At 42.5% G+C, this 20,596-nt stretch overlaps 1 protein-coding gene across 1 annotated transcript in view; it reads right to left on the reverse strand.

The window, feature by feature from the left end:
* The window catches only part of LOC112263451 (MAM domain-containing glycosylphosphatidylinositol anchor protein 1), a 408,035-nt gene that overhangs the window by 187,514 nt on the left and 199,925 nt on the right, over window positions 1–20,596 (reverse strand). Inside the window, exon 5 of the mRNA XM_042330737.1 lies at window positions 11,394–11,590. Within this exon, the coding sequence (XP_042186671.1) occupies window positions 11,394–11,590 (197 nt within the window). The remainder of the gene's footprint in view (window positions 1–11,393; window positions 11,591–20,596) is intronic.

Raw genomic sequence — 20,596 nt, forward strand, 5'->3', positions numbered from 1 at the left:
TTCCCCAATAGATTCTTCCCCCAACCAAACCTGTTTGCATTCTCACACATTGTTTCAGTAATATATAGAACTTTTCTCGCAGCTCTGGTATATAAAGCTTTTTTGAGGACTTGCTCACAATTCATTCTGTGGCAGCACAATGACCTAATGATATACTGTACGTGAGGCTCTTGATCATATCTTTGATTATGACACCGGAGAGAAGGAGAGAGGCCAAGAAACTGACAGTGAAAATGCATTAGAGGAGGAAGTGTCAGAAGTTGAAGACACAGAATATGATCCAGACCAAGAAACAACCGATGTGGAACAATCCAGTGATGAGGAGGAGGGCCCTGCTGAGGTTGTTGTTACATTCGGTCAAAGAATGGGAATTTGTCCTGGTCTTCATCCCTACCTGAGAGGAGAAGTCGGCATTCAGCTGAAAATGTTATCAGGATGACCCCAGGGCCAATGAAATACGCCATATCCCAGGATGATGACATAAAATCCTGACACTATTTAAACATTTGAATTGGTTTCAAAACAAATCAAATGACATTTTATTAGTCACATGCACCGAATACAACAGGTGTAGTAGACCTTACAGTGAAATGCTTACTTAAGAGCCCCTAACCGACAGTGCAGTTTAAACAAATTATGAATAAGAATAAGAGATAAAAGTAACAAGTAATTAAAGAGGAGCAGTAAAAAAATAACAATATATACAGGGAGGTGCTGGTACAGAGTCAATGTGGAGGCTACATACAGGGGGGTGCCAGTACAGAGTCAATGTGTGGGGGCACCGGTTAGTTAAGGTAGTATGTAGTACCAGTATTACCAGAGAGTACCAGAGTCTTTGACAATTTACAGGGCCTTCCTCGGACACCGCCTGGTATAGAGGTCCTGGATGGCAGGAAGATTGGCCCCATTGGTTCGCATTACCCTCTGTAGTGCCTTGCGGTTGGAGGCCGAGCAGTTGCAATACCAGGCAGTGATGCAACCAGTCAAGACGCTCTCAATGGTGCAGCTGTAGAACCATTTGAGGATCTGAGGAGCCATGCCAAATCTTTTCAGTCTCCAGAGGGGGGAATAGGTTTTGTTGTGCCCGCTTCACGACTGTCATGGTGTGCTTGGACCATGTTAGTTTGTTGGTGATGTGGACACCAAGGAACGTCAAGCTCTCAACCTGTTCCACTGCAGCCCCGTCAATGAGAATGTGGGCATGCTTGGTCCTCTTTTTGCTGTAGTCCACAATCATCTCCTTTGTCTTGATCACATTGAGGGAGAGGTTGTTGTCCTGGTATTACACGGCCAGGTCTCTGACCTCCTCCCTATAGGCTGTCTCATTGTTGTCGGTGATAAGGCCTACCACTGTTGTGTTATCGGGAAATTTAATGACGGTGTTGGGGTCGTGCCTGGCCGTGCAGTCATGAGTGAACAGGGAGTACAGGATGGTGCTGAGCACGCACCCCTGAGGGGCCCCTGTGTTGAGGGTATCAGCGTGACATATGTGTTGTTACCTACCCTTACCACCTGGGGGCGGCCCGTCAGGAAGTTCAGGATCCAGTTGCAGAGGGAGGTGTTTAGTCCCAGGGTCCTTAGCTTATTGATGAGCTTGGAGGGCACTATGGTGTTGAACGCTGAACTGTAGTCAATGAATAGCATTCTCACATACAGTTGAAGTCGGAAGTTTACATACACGTAGGTTGGAGTTATTAAAACTCATTTTTCAACCACTCCACAAATGTCTTGTTAACAAACTATAGTTTTGGCAAGTAGGTTAGGACATCTACTTTGTGCATGAGACAAGTAATTATTCCAACAATTGTTTACAAACAGATTATTTCACTTGTATCACAATTTCAGAGGGTTCAGAGGTTTACATACTCTATGTTGACTGTGCTTTTAAATAACTTAGACAATTTCAGAAAATTGTGTCATGGCTTAAGAAGCTTCTGATAGGCTAATTGACATCAGTAGAGCCAATTGAAGGTGTACATGTGGATGTATTTCAAGGACTACATTCAAACTCAGTGCTTTTTTGCTTGACATCATGGGAAAAGCAAAAGAAATCAGCCAAGACATCAGAACAAAATTGTAGACCTCCACAAGTCTGGTTCATCCTTGGGAGCAATTTCCTAATGCCTGAAGGCACCAAGTTCATCTGTAAAAACAATAGTACGCAAGTATAAACACCATGGGACCACACAGCCCTCATACCGCTCAGGAAGGAGACGCGTTCTGTCTCCTAGAGATGAACGTGCTTTGTTGAGAGAAGTGCAAATCAATCCTAGAACAACAGCAAAGGACCTTGTGAAGATGCTGGAGAAAGGTACAACATGATCTATATCCACAGTAAAACAAGTCATATATCGACATAACCTTAAAGGCCGCTCAGCAAGGAAGAAGCCACTGCTCCAAACCGCTATTTTAAAAAGCCAGACTACGGTTTGCAACTGCACATGGGGACAAAGATCGTACTTTTTCGAGAAATGTCCTATGGTCTGATGAAACAAAAATATAACTTTTTGGCCATAATGACCATTATTATGTTTGGAGAAAAAGGGGGGGCTTTACAAGCCGGAGGCTTACAAGCCGGAGAACACCATCCCAACTGTGAAGCACGGGGGTGGCAGCAACATGTTGTGGGTCTAGGGTTTCTGGGATGATGGTGTTGATGTGAGCCATGACCAGCCTTTCAAAGCACTTCATGGCTACTGACATGAGTGCACCGGGTCGGTAGTCATTTAGGCAGGTTACTTTCGTGTTCTTGGGCACAGGCACTATGGTGGTCTGATTAAAACATGTTGTTATTACAGACTCGGACAGGGAGAGGTTGAAAATATCAGTGAAGACACTTGCTAGTTGGTCAGCGCAAGCTCGCAGTGCATGTCCTGGTAATCTGTCTGGCCCTGTGGCCTTCTGAACGTTGACCTGTTGTTGACCAATGGTCTTACTCACATCGGCTGCGGAGAGAGTGATCTACACAGTCTTCCGGTACAGCTGGTGCTCTCATACATGTTTCAGTGGTTTTTGCCTCGAAGTGAGCTTAGAAGTAGTTTAGCTCGTCAGGTAGGCTCCTGAGACTAGGCAGCGCTCGACTGTGCTTCCCTTTGCAGTCTGTAATGGTTTGCAGGACCTGCTCACAGAGCCGGTGCACTACAACTCGATCTTAGTCCTGTACTGACACTTTTCCTGTATGATGGTTTGTCAGAGGGCATAGTGGGATTTCTTATAAGCTTCCGGGTTAGAGTCACACTCCTTGAAAGCGGTAGCTCTAGCCTTTAGCTCAGTGCGGAAGCTGCCTGTAATCCATGGTTTCTGGTTGGGGTATGTACGTACGGTCATGTGGGGATGACGTCATCGATGCACTTATTGATGAAGCCAATGACAGATGTGGTGTACTCCTCAATTCCATTGGAGGAATCCCAGAACGTATTCCAGTCTGTGCTAGCAAAACAGTCCTGTAGCTTAGCATCTGCTTCATCTGACCACCTTTTTTAATATAGTCACTGGTGTTTCCTGCTTTAATTTTTGCTTGTAAGCAGGAATCAAGAGGATATAATTATGGTCAGATTTGCCAAATGGAAGGCGAGGGAGAGCTTGGTATGCATCTCTGTGTGTGGAGTATAGGTGGTCCAGAGTTTTTTTCGCTCTGGTTGCACATTTAACATGTTGATAGAAATGAGGTAAAACTGATTTAAGTTTCCCTGCATTAAAGTCCCCAGCTACTTGGAGCGCTGCCTCTGGGTGAGCATTTTCTTTTTTGCTTATGGAGGAATACAGCTCATTCATTGCTATCTTAGTGTCAGCCTTTGACTGTGGTGGTATGTAAACAGCTACAAAGAATATAGATGAAAACTCTCTCGGTAGGTAATGTGGTCTGTAGCTTATGAGAAACTCTCCCTCAGGCGAGCAATGGCTCGAGACTTCCTTAGATATCGTGTACCAGCTGTTGTTTACAAAAATACATAGACCGCCGCCGCTGTTCTATCCTGACGGTATATCGTATAACCAGCCAGCTGTATGTCGATATTGTCTTCGTTCAGCTACGACTCCGTGAAGAATAGGATGTTACAGTTTTTAATGTCCTGTTGGTAGTTTAATCTTCCCAATAACTTCTCCATTTTATTGTCCAAAGATTGCATGTTTGCGAGCAGAATTGTGGGGAGTGGGGGTTTATTCGATTGCCTCCTACTCCTCAGAAGGCAGCCCACCCTCCGGTCTCTCTTTCTCCTCCTCCTCTTCACGCAGATCACTGGGGTCGCGGCCTGTTCCCGAGGTAGCCGTATATCCTCCGCCTCGGGCTCGTCAGAGACGTGAAAGAAGAAAAACGATTCTGCTAGTCTATGGTGAGTAATCGCAGTCCTGATGTCTAGAAGTTATTTTCGGTCATAAGAGACAGTAGCGGCAACATTATGTACAAAAATAGTAAAAAAAATATTACAAACAAGGCAGATAAACAAACAAAAAAGCACAATCGGTTGGGGGCGCGTAAAACGTCTGCCTTCTGCTCTGGCGCCATTTTATCCTTGTTTGTCCATGTCCTTTCACATAAAGTAGTCTGTGATAAATAGCACAATACGTTTCATCTGAGTATTTGTTATAGTCAAAATAATCCATAGATTATGCTTTTTTTACTCAAAAATTAGTTGTATGAGCTCAGGGCAATGAGGCCTACAGGTCATAAATAGCAAATAGAAGTTAACATTTTGTAATGTTCACAACAACTTAAGTTGATAAAAAGATCTAACACAACATTAGGTGATGATGTATGTATTATTATGGATTTATATTCAGCTATAATTGGGCGGTCATTTTGGACCGTGAACACAGAATAAATTAACATGCAACAAACCCAACAGGAGGGTTAAACACAAAAGTGTTTGAAAGTGGTCACACACACACCAATGTCCAAATATCATAGAGCAGAGAGAATATATCTGATTAAAGGATTCAACATTTATTTTGGATGAGACCATCAGCCAAATGAAATATCATCATTAGAATAACAAATCCATGTTTTTTTCCCATATATCTCTTTCACTTTCCATTCCCCTCTCCGTCCATCCTCTCTCACTATCTCGCTCTCTCGCTTCCCCCCTCGCTTCATCTGTCTCTGCAGTCCATAGAACTACATAGAGCTTTTCAAACTCTACTCCAATAATGATTCCCAGATAAGCTAGTTCATACTTCATTCCCAAGGCTGCCTATTCCACCCGTCTATGCCTTGGTGTGCGTCCCAAATGACAATCTATTCCCTACATAATGCACTATTTTTGACCAGAGCCCTGTGGGCCCTTGTCGAAAGTAGTGCAATAAAAAGGGAATAGGGTGCCATTTGGGATATAGGCTTGGCTGACTGAGTGGGATTTTTCCTGTCTCATTCTTCCACTGTCGTAGCGTGGGAAGAGCTACTCCGGCTAATTGTGCTTTCAGGGTGGCCCTTTGTAGCAGACCATACAGCTATTTCAATTAAAGGAGAACAGAGGAAACAATGCTAGTAGCTAGATGGGGTCGGGGAGTCATCTGTTACGTTACCAGCTAAAATATTGTAATCAGATGTCAGATACTTTGAAAAATGTGATGATCACTTCCAGGATTCTCTGACCGGTGAATTAGAAGTGATGGCCTGAGATCCATCTCCCCTTTTAAGGGAATAACAAGACGCATAGACATTTGTGTGGGAAAAAACGATGACACCTTTCCATTTTTCTTAATGACATTCAAATCAGCATTGAAAAAATGCCAAGTTTAAGTTTGTTCCGGATGAGCGAGTCTGACCACGAGTCAGAGACCACAATGATGACACACCAAATGCATTTGATGGATTGCGGGAAAAGAGCAGGAATATGATTTTGTAGGCTATAGTGAAAGCCTATGTCTTCCAATGGTGCGACTGCTGTCGGGATAACATATTATATGACCAACTTGAATAAACGCTTCAAGGTAAGGACGACAGCTGTGGTGTAGCCGACGGGCTATATGGATATTTATTTATTGCACCTTTATTTAACCACGTAAGCTAGTTGAGAACAAGTTTTCATTTACAACTGCGACCTGGCCAAGATAAAGCAAAGCAGTGTGACACAAACAACAACACAGAGTTACACATGGAATAAACAAGCGTACAGTCAATAACAATAGAAAAAAAAGAAAGTCTATATACAGTGTGTGCAAATGGAGTGAGGAGTTAAAGGCAATAAATAGGCCATAGTAGCAAAGTAATTACAGTTTAGCAAATTAACACTGGGACTAATAACAAGATAAACAATGTAAAGCATATGGGATCTGTAAAATGTATATAGGTTCGGAACCACTGTGAAATAGCATAGTTACAAATACAAACTGGATGGACGTCAGAAATAGAGGAAGGACTAAGAACAAACAAGAGAGAACTATTGTAAAGTAGACTGTGTCTGTAAAATGTGTAAAAGATGTATAAATTGAAAGTAAAAGCAGAAGTGTTTATTAGTTTACTCCAATTGGGGGATCGGCGGAAGGGTTTGCGGGGAATAATAATAAAGGTATATTCTTTAAAAAAGTATGTATGTCTATATAGGTATGTGTATGTATATATGTGTATATGTATGCATGCGTGTATGGATATATAAATATTTACCCCAAAAAATATGGGGGATTGGAAATGATGCAGACAATTACATTGGAAGCAACATTCTTTCCGCAATATTAAGCTGATCCACCCTCTAAAAAAAAAATAACACTGGAGTGATATATGAGCAGATGATGATGTGCAAGTAGAAATACTGGTGTGCAAAAGATCAGAAAAAGTCAATTAAAACAATATGGTGATGAGGTAGGTAGATTGGGTGGGCTATTAAATTAAGTGTTTAATTTCATATTTCTATGGTGTCACCAACAAAAACAAACAAAATAATACATATACATAAATAAGAAAATAAAGAAATAAATATTGCAAATGCATTCCATGAGAGCAGCACTTCTTTTTCAACCATGTTTTGAAGCAATGAGCCCAATCAGTCCTCCCATGACAAAAACATCGTAGGCTAATAGGTCCTTCATTTTTGTTCAGGTAAAACAAGACCTATTGTTGAAGATCAAGGGGTATTTAATTAATTGGACTGTCTGGAAATCTGACTTTTAAAAAATGTAAATAGATAGCCTAATAGATGTATTATCTGTACTGATATAAAAAACAATGGGGTAGAAGCCTACATAACCATAAATGCAAAATCAAAAAATGCAACATCCATTTATGGCCAGTAAACTCTAAAGTACATTTGTCTTACAATAGATGCCGTTCAATTGGTAATTGGTAATATTCATTTTTGTCTGCTAATGACTCTTAGGGGGAAAGTAATCTAAAAGTACTCATTTTCCTAGTTTGGGTAATCCAAAGTTACATTAATGATTACAATTTGGACAGGTAACTGAAACGGATTACATTTAGAAAGTAACCGAACCAACCCTGATGGTGTACTGACTGACTCAGAGTTTAACAGCTGCCTGTGTGTGCATGTTTGTATGAAAGAGAGTTTGCTTGTGTGCGTGTGTGTGCTGTTTGCAACCAGAATCTGTGATTTGCTGTCTGTAAGCATCGAGTCCCACTGCAGAAGCTGCTATAGTCCCTGTCGAATGGCTGAAACTTGAAGTCCATTTAGGGGTATACTGGCTAAACAATGGACTATCCCACAGCTATGTTGTTGGATGCTTTTCAATTGTTGTACTAACGTGACATATTCCATATATTCCTGCCTTGTGATTTGAGAAGAGAGGCTCAGCTATGACAGTGGAATGTGAGTCAAAGGTGATTTTTAACCTGTGAACAGATGAAGTGCTGTGTGCATGTACATATATATACACATATATATATACACATACGTATACAGTGGAGAGAACAAGTATTTGAAATACTGCCGATTTTGCAGGTTTTCCTACTTACAAAGCATGTAGAGGTCTGTAATTTTTATCATAGGTACACTTCAACTGTGAGAGACGGAATCTAAAACAAAAATCCAGAAAATCACATTGTATGATTTTTAAGTAATTAATTTGCATTTTATTGCATGACATAAGTATTTGATACATCCGAAAAGCAGAACTTAATATTTGGTACAGAAACCTTAGTTTGCAATTACAGAGATCATACGTTTCCTGTAGTTCTTGACAAGGTTTGCACACACTGCAGCAGGGATTTTGGCCCACTCCTCCATACAGACCTTCTCCAGATCCTTCAGGTTTCGGGGCTGTCGCTGGGCAATACGGACTTTCAGCTCCCTCCAAAGATTTTCTATTGGGTTCAGGTCTGGAGACTGGCTAGGCCAATCCAGGACCTTGGGATGCTTCTTACGGAGCCACTCCTTAGTTGCCCTGGCTGTGTGTTTCGGGTTGTTGTCATGCTGGAAGACCCAGCCACGACCCGTCTTCAATGCTCTTACTGAGGGAATGAGGTTGTTGGCCAAGATCTCGCGATACATGGTCCCATCCATCCTCTCCTCAATACGGCGCAGTCGTCCTGTCCCCTTTGCAGAAAAGCATCCCCAAAGAATGATGTTTCCACCTCCATGCTTCACGGTTGGGATGGTGTTCTTGGGGTTATACTCATCCTTCTTCTTCCTCCAAACACGGCGAGTGGAGCTTAGACCAAAAAGCTCTATTTTTGTCTCATCAGACCACATGACCTTCTCCCATTCCTCCTCTGGATCATCCAGATGGTCATTGGCAAACTTCAGACGGGCCTGGACATGCGCTGGCTTGAGCACGGGGACCTTGCATTCGCTGCAAGGATTTTAAACCGTGACGGCGTAGTGTGTTACTAATGGTTTTCTTTGAGACTCTGGTCCCAGCTCTCTTCAGGTCATTGACCAGGTCCTGCCGTGTAGTTCTGGGCTGATCCCTCACCTTCCTCATGATCATTGATGCCCCACAGGGTGAGACTGGCATGGAGCCCCAGACCGAGGGTGATTGACCGTCATCTTGAACTTCTTTCATTTTCTAATAATTGCGCCAACAGTTGTTGCCTTCTCACCAAGCTGCTTGCCTATTGTCCTGTAGCCCATCCCAGCCTTGTGCAGGTCTACAATCTTATTCCTGATGTCCTTACACAGCTCTCAGGTCTTGGCCATTGTGGAGAGGTTGGAGTCTGTTTGATTGAGTGTGTGGACAGGTGTCTTTTATACATGTAACGAGTTCAAACAGGTGCAGTTAATACAAGTAATGAGTAGAGAACAGGAGGGCTTCTTAAAGAAAAACTAACAGGTCTGTGAGAGACGGAATTCTTACTGATTGGTAGGTGATCAAATACTTATGTCATGCAAATTAATTACTTAAAAATCATACAATGTTATTTTCTGGATTTTTGTTTTAGATTCCGTCTCTCACAGTTGAAGTGTACCTATGATAAAAATTACAGACCTCTACATGCTTTGTAAGTAGGGAAACCTGCAAAATCTGCAGTGTATCAAATACTTGTTCTCCCCACTGTATATACACACACACACACACACACACACACACACACACACACACACACACACACACTGTATATATTTGTATTTATTATGGATCCCCATTAGCTGTTACCAAGACTGCATCTACTCTTCCTGGGGTCCAGCAAAAATAAGGTTATACAATTTTTAAATATTACAATACATTCATTGCATAATTCACAACACACATAGTGTGTGCCCTCAGGCCCATACTCCACTACCACATATCTACAACACAAAATCCATATGTACGTATGTGTAAATGTTATCATGTGTGTGTATGCATGTTTCTGTGCCTATGTTTGTGTTGCTTCACAGTCCCTGCTGTTCCATAAGATGTATTTTTTATCTGTTCTTTTAAATCTGATTCTACTGCTGCATCAGTTACCTGATGTGGTATAGAGTTCCATGTAGTTATGGCTTTGTGCAGTACTGTGCACCACCCAGTCTGTTCTGGACATGGGGACTGTGAAGAGACCTCTGGTGGCATGCCTTGTGGGGTATGCATGGGTGCCTGTGCTGTGAGCTAGTCGTTTAAACAGACAGCTCGGTGCATTAAAAATGTCAATACAAATACAAGTAGTGATGAAGTCAATCTCTCCTCTACTTTGAGCCATGAGAGATTGGCATGCATATTATTAATGTTTGCTCTCTGTGTACATCCAAGGGCCAGCCATGCTGCCCTGTTCTGAGCCAATTGCAATTTTCCTAAGTCCTTTTTGTGTGGCACCTGACCACACGACTCAACAGTAGTCCAGGTGCGACAAAAACTAGAGCCTGTAGGACCTGCCTTGTTGATAGTGCTGTTAAGAATGCAGAGCAACACTTTATTATGGACAGACTTCTCCCCGTCCTAGCTACTGTTGTATCAATATGTTTTGACCATGACAGTTTACAATCCAGGGTAACTCCAGGCAGTATAGTCATCTCAACTTGTGTGTATGTGTGCATAGTGTGACGTGTTCAAGGATGAACACATCACATGGATAAGGTCTGTGTTTGGTATACGAAGTATGTTCTACTACGTTATCCTTGCTGTACTGTTTGTTACGTTTAGTCTGGAATGTTAGTGCGTGTGCCTGTACTTGTCTGCATGGCGGTTCAAAGACATTCACTCCAATATCCTTGCTTTGTCCAATATGATGTGATGAGTGAGCATGGGTATGTTTGTGATTAGGCCCATCTATGGGAGGCTGTATCTCAACGCTGTTCTATGGGTTGAGGTGAAGTGTGAACGTAAACACAATGAAGGGCCACCTGGCACTGGCAGAACAACTACGGTGCATTCACAATAGGTTGATGGTTTTACCCAGTTATATATGGTGTATACGTGTGTTTCCCTCATATATCCAATACCTGTGTGTAGAGTGGCTCGTAGAAGCACACTGTTATGCTTGCTCTCTCTTACGGGTTGTGGTCATAGAGATATATAAAAGGACTAGATGGATATAACCCATTTTAGCACGGGCATTGCCATTGAAGACCTAAGACCTCCCCCATTTTAAATTAGTCAACAGGGTGGGGATTCCTATTTGTTGGGAGCGATCAGCCAAAGATCAGAGCACTGTCTTCTTCATATTGTAAATTGGGTTGCCTATAGTTTGTAAATGGCTTTAAGCTATTTCACCACCATCTAGAAGCCACAATAAATTCATGACAAGATTTGGTACAGGACCCCAGTACTGCAGGTGGAGGTAAATAACCAATATTAGCCCCACCCTTTTTTCAAATACAAAATAAGAAAATTGACTTAAAAATGGAGAGGTCACAGATGCCATAATGGCACAGGTACAAAGATGAGTCCTATATCTATTTCTATGGTTGTGGTTCATTTGTGTGTGCATGTTTATGTGTATGCCGTGATCCTCTGTCCATACTGTTCTATGGGTTGTGCTGAATTTGAAGTGTGAACTTGTGTGCTTGTGTTTGGTCCTCTTACAGTACCTGTGTGTAGAGCGGTTCGTAGATGTCCACTCCGGTATCCTTGCTCTGCTCTATGGGCGTGTTGCCACGTTTCCAGATGAAGCGGGCTGGGGGGTTGGAGTTGACCGTACAGCGCAGGAACACCGTCTTCTCCTGGTAATAGCTCCCGCGCACATCACTGATGGTCTGGTGCACTGTCAGCACGGGTTTGTCGAGGTCTAGAAACACACACACACACACACTTTGTCAATATCAATAATATGTTTATCCAAATACTATGCAAAACTCCAAGGTTATGTAAAGACCTTCTTCACAATGGTTAGACTGCACTACACAGTCTCCACCTACTGTACCTTATACATTACTGAGACACTCCACAAATGAATCAGGAAAATATCTACACTACAGGGTTACCTGCCCATATAGGTGCGGCAGGAAAATGTGTGTGTGTGTTTCCGTGCATGACTCGGGTCATTTTGACTACCTTCCTGTTTTATGTGCTGTAGGAGCAGTCCTACAGATGCCAGTTCTTCATTTGATGTTCCTGTTTTTGCAGGAATTGTTCTGCACTGTAGGAAATGCAAGCTTGTAGTGTATCCGAGGTTTAGAAATTGGGGCGGCCCACCGAACACACCGGACCATTTTTCCTCAAGGCCCTGACATTGGTCAATGTTTTTCCTTGAGGCCCCCATTATTAGCCAGGTAATGATCATTTTGCGCCCAAAGGCCTACTGGGCTAAAAATCAGTCCGCCCATTTACAAATGCTTCTAAAGTTTGTAATTTCCACCAAACAATATCAGACTTGATTTTCCATAACAGAACATTTATCAACCTCTACAAAAAAAATGTCTCTTCATTATTAGCCTTACTGTTATCCTGAATATAAAACACACTGGTTTCAGACCACTATCCCAGGAAAGATTGTATGGTTAGATGGCTTCTCTTCTTCAAGAGATCGAAGAGTACAGTATACAATGCATTATCTCTCTTTCCTATCTCACACACACACACAAGCACCCTAAACCCATCTTTCTACACAAAGGCTACTCAACAGTGTGTGACGAAAGGCTGTTAGTTTTCCTCAAATAGCTGCCTTTGAGTTTCTAGTTAGGTTACCAATGCCTTACCTGGTCCAGACTTGTTTCATTGGAACAACTGGACATAAAGGTGTAGGATCTTAATTTGATCAACCAGGAAATGTAAAACTTGTAGTGTATTTGAGGTTTAGAAGGCTTCTTTAAACTTTGAAATTTCTGACTTGATTTTCACTTAAGAAAAATGTATCAACCCCTAAACATTTTTTATTATTTTCCTGCTGTAGTAAACTGGCTAAAAAGAAGATCCTACAGTGTCTTGCGAAAGTATTCATCCCTTGGCATTTTTCCTATTTTGTTGCCTTACATCCTGGAATTAAAATAGATTTTTGGGGTGGTTTGTATCATTTGATTTACACAACATGCCTACCACTTTGAAGATGCAAAATAATTTATTTTGAAAACAAACAAGAAATAAGACACAGAACTTGAGCGTGCATTTGCCACTGGGATTTTTGCCCGTTCTTCAAGGCAAAACTGCAACAGCTCCTTCAAATTGGATGGGTTCTGCTGGTGCACAGCAATCTTTAAGTCATACCACATATTCTCAGTTGAAGTCTGGGCATTGACTAGGCCATTCCAAGCCATTTAAATGTTTCCCCTTAAACCACTCAAATGTTGCTTTAGCAGTATGCTTAGGGTCATTGTCCTGCTGGAAGGCGAACCTCTGTCCCAGTCTCAAATCTCTGGAAGACGGAAACAGGTTTCCCTCAAGAATTACCCTGTATTTAGCCCCATCTATCATTACTTCAATTCTGACTAGTTTCCTAGTCCCTGCCGATGAAAAACATCCCCATAGCATGATGCTGCCACCACCATGCTTCACTGTGGGGATAGGGTTCTCAGGATGATGAGAGGTTTTGGGTTTGCGCCAGACATAGCGTTTTCCTTGATTGCTAAAAAGCTCAACTTTAGTCTCATCTGAAAAGAGTACCTTCTTCCATATCTTTGGGGAGTCCCACATGCCTTTTGGGAAAACACCAAACATGCTGGCTTATTTTTTTCTTTAAGCAATGGCTTTTTTCTGGCCACTCTTCTGTAAAGCCCAGCTGTGTAGAGTGTACAGCTTAAAGTGGTCCTATGGACAGATACTCCAATCTCCGCTGTGGAGCTTTGCAGCTCATTCAGGGTTATCTTTGGTCTCTTTGTTGCCTCTCTGATTAATGCCCTCCTTGGGTTTTGGTGGGTGTCCCTCTCTTCGCAGGTTTGTTATGGTGCCATATTCATTCCATTTTTTAATAATGGATTTAATGGTGCTCTGTGGGATGTTCAAAGTTTTGGATATATTTTATGACCCAACCCTGATCTGTACTTCTCCAGAACTTTGTCCCTGACCTGTTTGGAGAGCTCCTTGATCTTTATGGTGCCACTTGCTTGGTGGTGACCCTTGCTTAGTGATGTTGCAGACTATGTGGCCTTTCAGAACAGGCGTATACTAAGATCATGTGACAGATCATGTGACACTTAGATTGCGCACAGACGGACTTTATTTAACTATGTGATTTCTGAAGGTAATTGGTGGCACCAGATCTTGCAAAGGGGGTGATTGGGGGTGAATACATATGCACACACCACTTTTCTATTTTTTATTATTTTTTTAACAAGTTAGTCCAAATTGGTGGAGTGAAAAAACTATTTTGTTTATGTACATTACATGACATCCAAATAAAAATACATTTAAATTACAGTTGTAATGCAACAAAATAGGAAAAACGCAAATGGGGATGAATACTTTTTCAAGGCACACTGTACATGTGTAGCCCAGCTAGCAAGGACCTAGACATCTGACTGCTGGTGGCTATGAGCCAACATACTATTGTAGGCACAACATAATCTCACAAACTCTGATTCTTAAAATGTGTCTAACTGGCACTAATGTTACATTGTGAGGCTGCAATCAAATGTCATATTATGCTGTCTAACGGGAAAGTTAGAGAGAGGGAGCGAGAGAGATTTTGACAAGGCTACTTAATTTTTCTTGTCTTTCCTTCTGCCTGTCTTTCTTCCTCTTTTTCAACTGTCTTCTCTCTCTTTCAGTCTGTCATTTCTTACTTTATATCTTATCTCTGTATATCTCCCTGTCAGGGTAATCTCCCTATTTCCAGTGTGGTTGTAATTTCAACAGCTTTCACGTCCATGAAAGTCTTTCCTCTATATCCCTCCATCGCTCCCACTACTACCGTATGTTAATTTGACCCAGTTTCTCACTGCAGGAAAATAATCCCGCAGCAACAGGGAATGTGAATTATTATGTTGATTATAATTATTATAATTTTTTTTAGGAGTTTATACATTTTTTGTGAGGGCAAATCAAGTCTGAAAATTTAAACCTAGAAATTACAAACCTCAGAATCCTTTTTAAACCTTGAATACGATACATACTGTGCAGAAAAAATATTGCAACAACAGGATGATCAAATTAAGATATGATCTATACGGTGATATTGGGCTCATTTGATGAGGACTGGGGAAGTTACAGGTTTGTGTGTGTATATATACATATACTGTATATATACACACACACACACACACACACACACACACACACACACACACACACACACACACACATATATATATGAGTGCGTATGTGTGTGTTTCCTGCCAACTTGCTGCCAGCCTAATTGGCACATTGACGACGTGCTCAGTCACTGAGACGCTATCTAACTGCCACCTACTCCGGTGCAGCTCCCTTACACCTCTGCCCCTTCTATCCTCTTTTCCCCGTCACCGTCTTCCTTTCCCTCCCTTTCTTTCTCTCTTCTGTTGGCAGGTGACTCTGGCAGGAAAGAGATGGAGAGGATAGCTAATCAGGTAATCCGGATCGTCTGTGGGCTATAGGCTTCTCCTGTCTGTAGACACTGTAGTACTACGTGTTTGAGAATGGACTGGGAATGTTTTGGCTTGATACACCTGCATGAGAATGGACTGGGAATGTTTTGGCTTGATACACCTGCATGAGAATGGACTGGGAATGTTTTGGCTTAATACACCTGCATGAGAATGGACTGGGAATGTTTTGGCTTGATACACCTGCATGAGAATGGACTGGGAATGTTTTGGCTTGATACACCTGCATGAGAATGGACTAGGAATATTTTGGCTTGATACACCTGTGGTTTGGTGTATTTTCTTTTATTGTAATTGCGAGCATTTATCCATGTTGTGTGTGTGTGTGTCCTGTGCTGTGGAGGATCTGACAGAAGCGGGAGACTTGGGGCATAAACAAAGTCAGGATCAGCAGCTTTTCTAAGGCTCTGAAACTTTTGCACCCTGGGATCAGGTGAAAGAGGAGGATGGCAAGGGGAACGGTGAGTCTGAAGCTTGGACTCAAGCCTGAATGTGGACAAAGTCCGAAATGGTTCAATATCAGCAGACTCGGTTGTTTTCTGTAATGCAACCACTTCTCTCTCTGTCCCACTTTCTGGACCAATATTTTCCTGCCTCTTCAATCTCTCTCTCAATTTCAATTTCAGGGCTTTATTGGCATGGGAAACATATGTTAACATTGCAAAAGCAAGAGAAGTACATAGTATAAAAAAGTAAAATGAACAAAAACGAAACAGGAAACATTACACTCACAAAAGTTCCAAAATAATAAAGACATTTCAAAATGCCAGATTATTTCAAATTCTTTGGGGGTCTGTGTAATATGAGGGAAATATGTGTCTCTAATATGGCCATACATTTGGCAGGAGGTTAGGAAGTGCAGCTCTGTTTCCACCTCATTTTGTGGGTAGTGTGCACATAGACTGTCTTCTCTATGATGGCCTCTCTCAACAGCAAGGCTATGCTCACTGTACATAGTCAAAGCTTCCCTTAAGTTTGGGTCAGTCACAGTGGTCAGGTGTATTGTTTTAGAGTTCTAGGAGGGGGGCTGAGTGGCATCTAAGCTGAGTGGGGAGGGGTCGCTGTAACTTCGAAATGGGTTCAGGTGCATCCCGGAGAATGGTGTCAAAATGGAGAAAGTGCTGCTCGGTGTCTGCATCCCAATATACCTGACCACTGTGACTGACCCAAAAATAAGGAAAGCTTTAACTATGTACAGACTAGCAAGATGGCGCCGACAGATGGGGCAGCTCTGATACTCGCTCTGAAGCAACTTTGCAGAATTGTATTTCTTACATTATTAGCCCAGGAAATATTTTGCGTTATTACATACAGCCAAAAATAACTTTTAAATATCAGAGTGGTAACTCACCAGCATTACGACCGGGAATAGGACTTTCTGGAATCGGATCCTTGTTCGTACCCCCCAGGGCAATTGAACTGATTCCAGAGGCTGATCCAAATCACCGCTGGTGGAGAAGAGGTATTAGGAGTGGACTTCTAGTCCACGCACACCATCCACCACATCCGTGTATGTTACTTCTTAATGTTCAGTCTCTAGATAATAAAGAAGACGAGCTCAGGGCGAGGATCTCCTTCCAGAGAGACATCAGGGAGTGTAACATACTCTGTTTCACGGAAACATGGCTCTCTCAGGATAAACTGTCTTTGTCCATACAGCCAGCTGTGTTCTTAGTATATCGCGCAGACAGGAATAAAGAACTCTCCGGGAAGAAGAAGAGCGGTGGTGTATGTTTCATGATTAACCACTCATGGTGTGATTGTGATAACATCCTGAAACTCTAGTCCTTTTGTTCACCCGACCTAGAATACCTCACAATCAAATCCCGACAGTATCACTTCCCAAGAGAAAAATCTTCAGTATTCGTCACAGCTGTGTATATTCCCCCTCAAGCCGATACCACAACGACCCTCAAAGAACTTCACTGGACTTTATGCAAACTGGAAACCACATAACCGGAGGCCGCATTTATTGCAGCTGGTGATTTTAACAAGGCAAATACAGTGCCTTGCAAAGGATTCATCCCCCTTTTCGTTGTTCCTATTTTGTTGCATTATAACCTGTAATTTAAATGGATTTTTATTTGGATTTCATGTAATGTACATAAACGAAAATAGTTTTTTAATTTCACTTCACCAATTTGGATTAACTTGTTTCAAAAAAAGAAAAAACATGCATATGTATTCACCCCCTTTGCTATGAAGCCCCTAAATAAGATCTGGTGCAACCAATTACCTTCAGAAGTCACATAATTAGATAAATAAATAAAGTCCACCTGTGTGCAATCTAAGTGTCACATGATCTGTCACATGATCTCAGTATATGTACACACACCTGTTCTGAAAGTCCCCAGAGTCTGCAACACCACTAAGCAAGTGGCACCATGAAGACGAAGGAGCTCTCCAAATAGGTCAGGGACAATGTTTTGGAGAAGTACAGATCCCACGGAGCACCTTTAAATCCATTATTTAAACAAACCTGCCAAGAGAGGGCCACCCACCAAAACTCACACACCAGGCAAGGAGGGCATTAATCAGAGAGGCAACAAAGAGACCAAAGATAACCCTGAAGGAGCTGCAAAGCTCCATAATGGAGATTGGAGTATCTGTCCATAGGACCACTTTAAACCGTACCCTCCACAGAGCTGGGCTTTACGGAAGAGTGGCCAGAAAAAGGCATTGCTTAAATAAAAAAATAAGCCATCAAGTTTGGTGTTTGCCAAACGGCATGTGGGAGACTCCCCAAAGATATGGAAGAAGGTACTCTTTTCAGATGAGACTAAAATTTAGCATTTTGGCCATCAAGGAAAACGCTATGTCTGGCGCAAACCCAAAATCTCATCACCCCGAGAACACCATGATTTTTTTATCGGCAGGTACTGCTAAAGCAACACTTGAGTGGTTTAAGGAGAAACATTTTACATGTCTTAGAATGGCCTAGTCAAAGCCCATACCTCTGTGGTAGGACTCAAAGATTGTCGTACACCAGCAGAACCCATCCAACTTGAAGGAGCTGAAGCAGTTTTGCCTTGAAGAATGGGCAAACATCCCAGTGGCTAGATATGCCAAGCATATAGAGACATACCCCATGATACTTTCAGCTGTAATTGCTGCAAAAGGTGGCTCTACAAGGTATTGACTTTGGGGGGGGGGTGATTAGTTATGTACGCTCAAGTTTTCTGTTTTTGTGTCTTATTTCTTGTTCGTTTCACAAAAAATATATTTTGCATCTTCAAAGTGGTAAAGTGATACAAACCCCCAAAAACCAAGTTTAATTCCAGGTTGTAAGGCAACAAAATAGGAAAAATGACAAGGGGGGTGAATACTTTCGCAAGCCACTGTATGAGGAAAACTCTACCGACGTTCAATCAACACATTGACTGTACTATAGTACTTGTGCTGCTAAAACACTCGACCTCTGCTACTCCAACGCCTACAAGGCCCTCGACCACTGCCCTCCGTTCAGCAAATCTGATCACGCCTCCATTTTGCTCATCCCTTCATATAGGCAGAAACTCAAACAGGAATTACCCGTGCTAAGGGCTATTCAGCACTGGTCTGACCAATCAGAATTGACACTTCAAGATTATTCTGATCACGCAAACTGGGATATGTTCCACTTAGCCTCTGAGAATAACATTGACGATTATACAGATATGGTGACTGAGTTTACAAGGAAGTGTATAGGAGATGTTGTACCCACTGTTGCTATTGAAACCTACCCTAACCAAAAACAATGGACAGATGGCAGCATTCGTGCTAAACTGAAAGCGTGAACCACCGCATTTAACCATGGCGAGGTGATTGGGAAAATTGCAGAATAACAACAGAGTAGTTATTCCCCCCGTAAGGCAATCAAACAGGCAAAATGTCAGTATAGAGACAAAGTGAAGTCGCTATTCAACGGCTCAGACATGAGACGTATGTGGCAGGGTCTACAGACATTCATAAACTACAAAGGGAAAACCAGCCACGTCGCAGACACCAACGTCTTGCTTCCGGACAAGCTAAACATCTTCTTCGCCCGCTGTGAGGATAACACAGTGCCACTCTGGGCTCTCCTTCTCTGTGGACAACCTGCGTATGACATTTAAGCGTGTTAACCCTCGCAAGGCTGCCGGCCCAGACGGCATCCATAGCCAAGTCCTCATAGCATGTGTAGACCAGCTGGTTAAAGTGTTTAACACTTGCTTCAAGATGTCCACCATCGTTCCTGTACCCAAGAAAGCAAAGATAACTGAAGTAGATGACTATCGCCCCGTAAGACTCACTTCTGTCACTTCATCATCATGAAGTGCTTTGAGAGGCTAGTTGAGGATCACATCATCTCTACCTTACCCACTTCAATTTGCTTACCGCCCCAACAGATCCACAGATGATACAATCGTCATCGCACTGCACACTGCCCTATGCCATCTGGACAAGAGGAATACCTATGTATGAATGCTGTTAATTGACTATAGCTCAGCATTCAAAACCATAGTACCCTCCATGCTCATTATTAAGCTGGGGTGCCTGGGTCTGAACCACGCCCTGTGCAACTGGGTCCTGGACTTCCTGACGGGCTTCCCTCCAGGTGGTGAAGATAGGAAACAACCCTTCCACTTCGATGATCCTCAACACAGGGTACCCACAAGAGTCCTTTCTCAACCCCCTCCTGTACTCCCTGTTCACGCACGCCTCCAATTTAATCATCAAGTTTGCAGAAGACACAACAGTAGTAGGCCTGATTACCAACAATGACGAGACAGCCTACAGATATGAGGTGAGGGCCGGGAGTGTGGTGCCAGGGTAATAACCTCTTACTCAATGTCGTCAAAACAAAAGGAGCTGATCGTGGACTTCAGGAAACAGCAGAGGGAGCACGCCCCTATCCACATTGACTGGACCGCAGTGGAGCAGGTGGAAAGCTTTAAGTTCATCGGCGTACACATCATTGAAGATCTGAAATGGTCCACCCACACAGACAGTGTGGTCATGTCTTTGCTATTAATCTACAATGTAAAAAAAATAAAGAAAGAAAGAAAAACTCTGGAATTAGTGGGTGTGTCCAAACTTTTGACATCTCCCACCTGTAGCACACGCTCCAGCAGGTATATCTCTCTAGTCACCCCCAAAACCAATTCTTTCTTTGGCCGCCTCTCCTTCCAGTTCTCTGCTGCCAATGACTGGAACGAACTACAAAAATCTCTGAAACTGGAAACACTTATCTCCCTCACTAGCTTTAAGCACCAACTGTCAGAGCAGCTCACAGATTACTGCACCTGTACATAGCCCAC

This window comes from Oncorhynchus tshawytscha, linkage group LG12 (assembly GCF_018296145.1).
Source record: "Oncorhynchus tshawytscha isolate Ot180627B linkage group LG12, Otsh_v2.0, whole genome shotgun sequence".
Classification (NCBI taxonomy): Eukaryota; Metazoa; Chordata; class Actinopteri; order Salmoniformes; family Salmonidae; genus Oncorhynchus; species Oncorhynchus tshawytscha.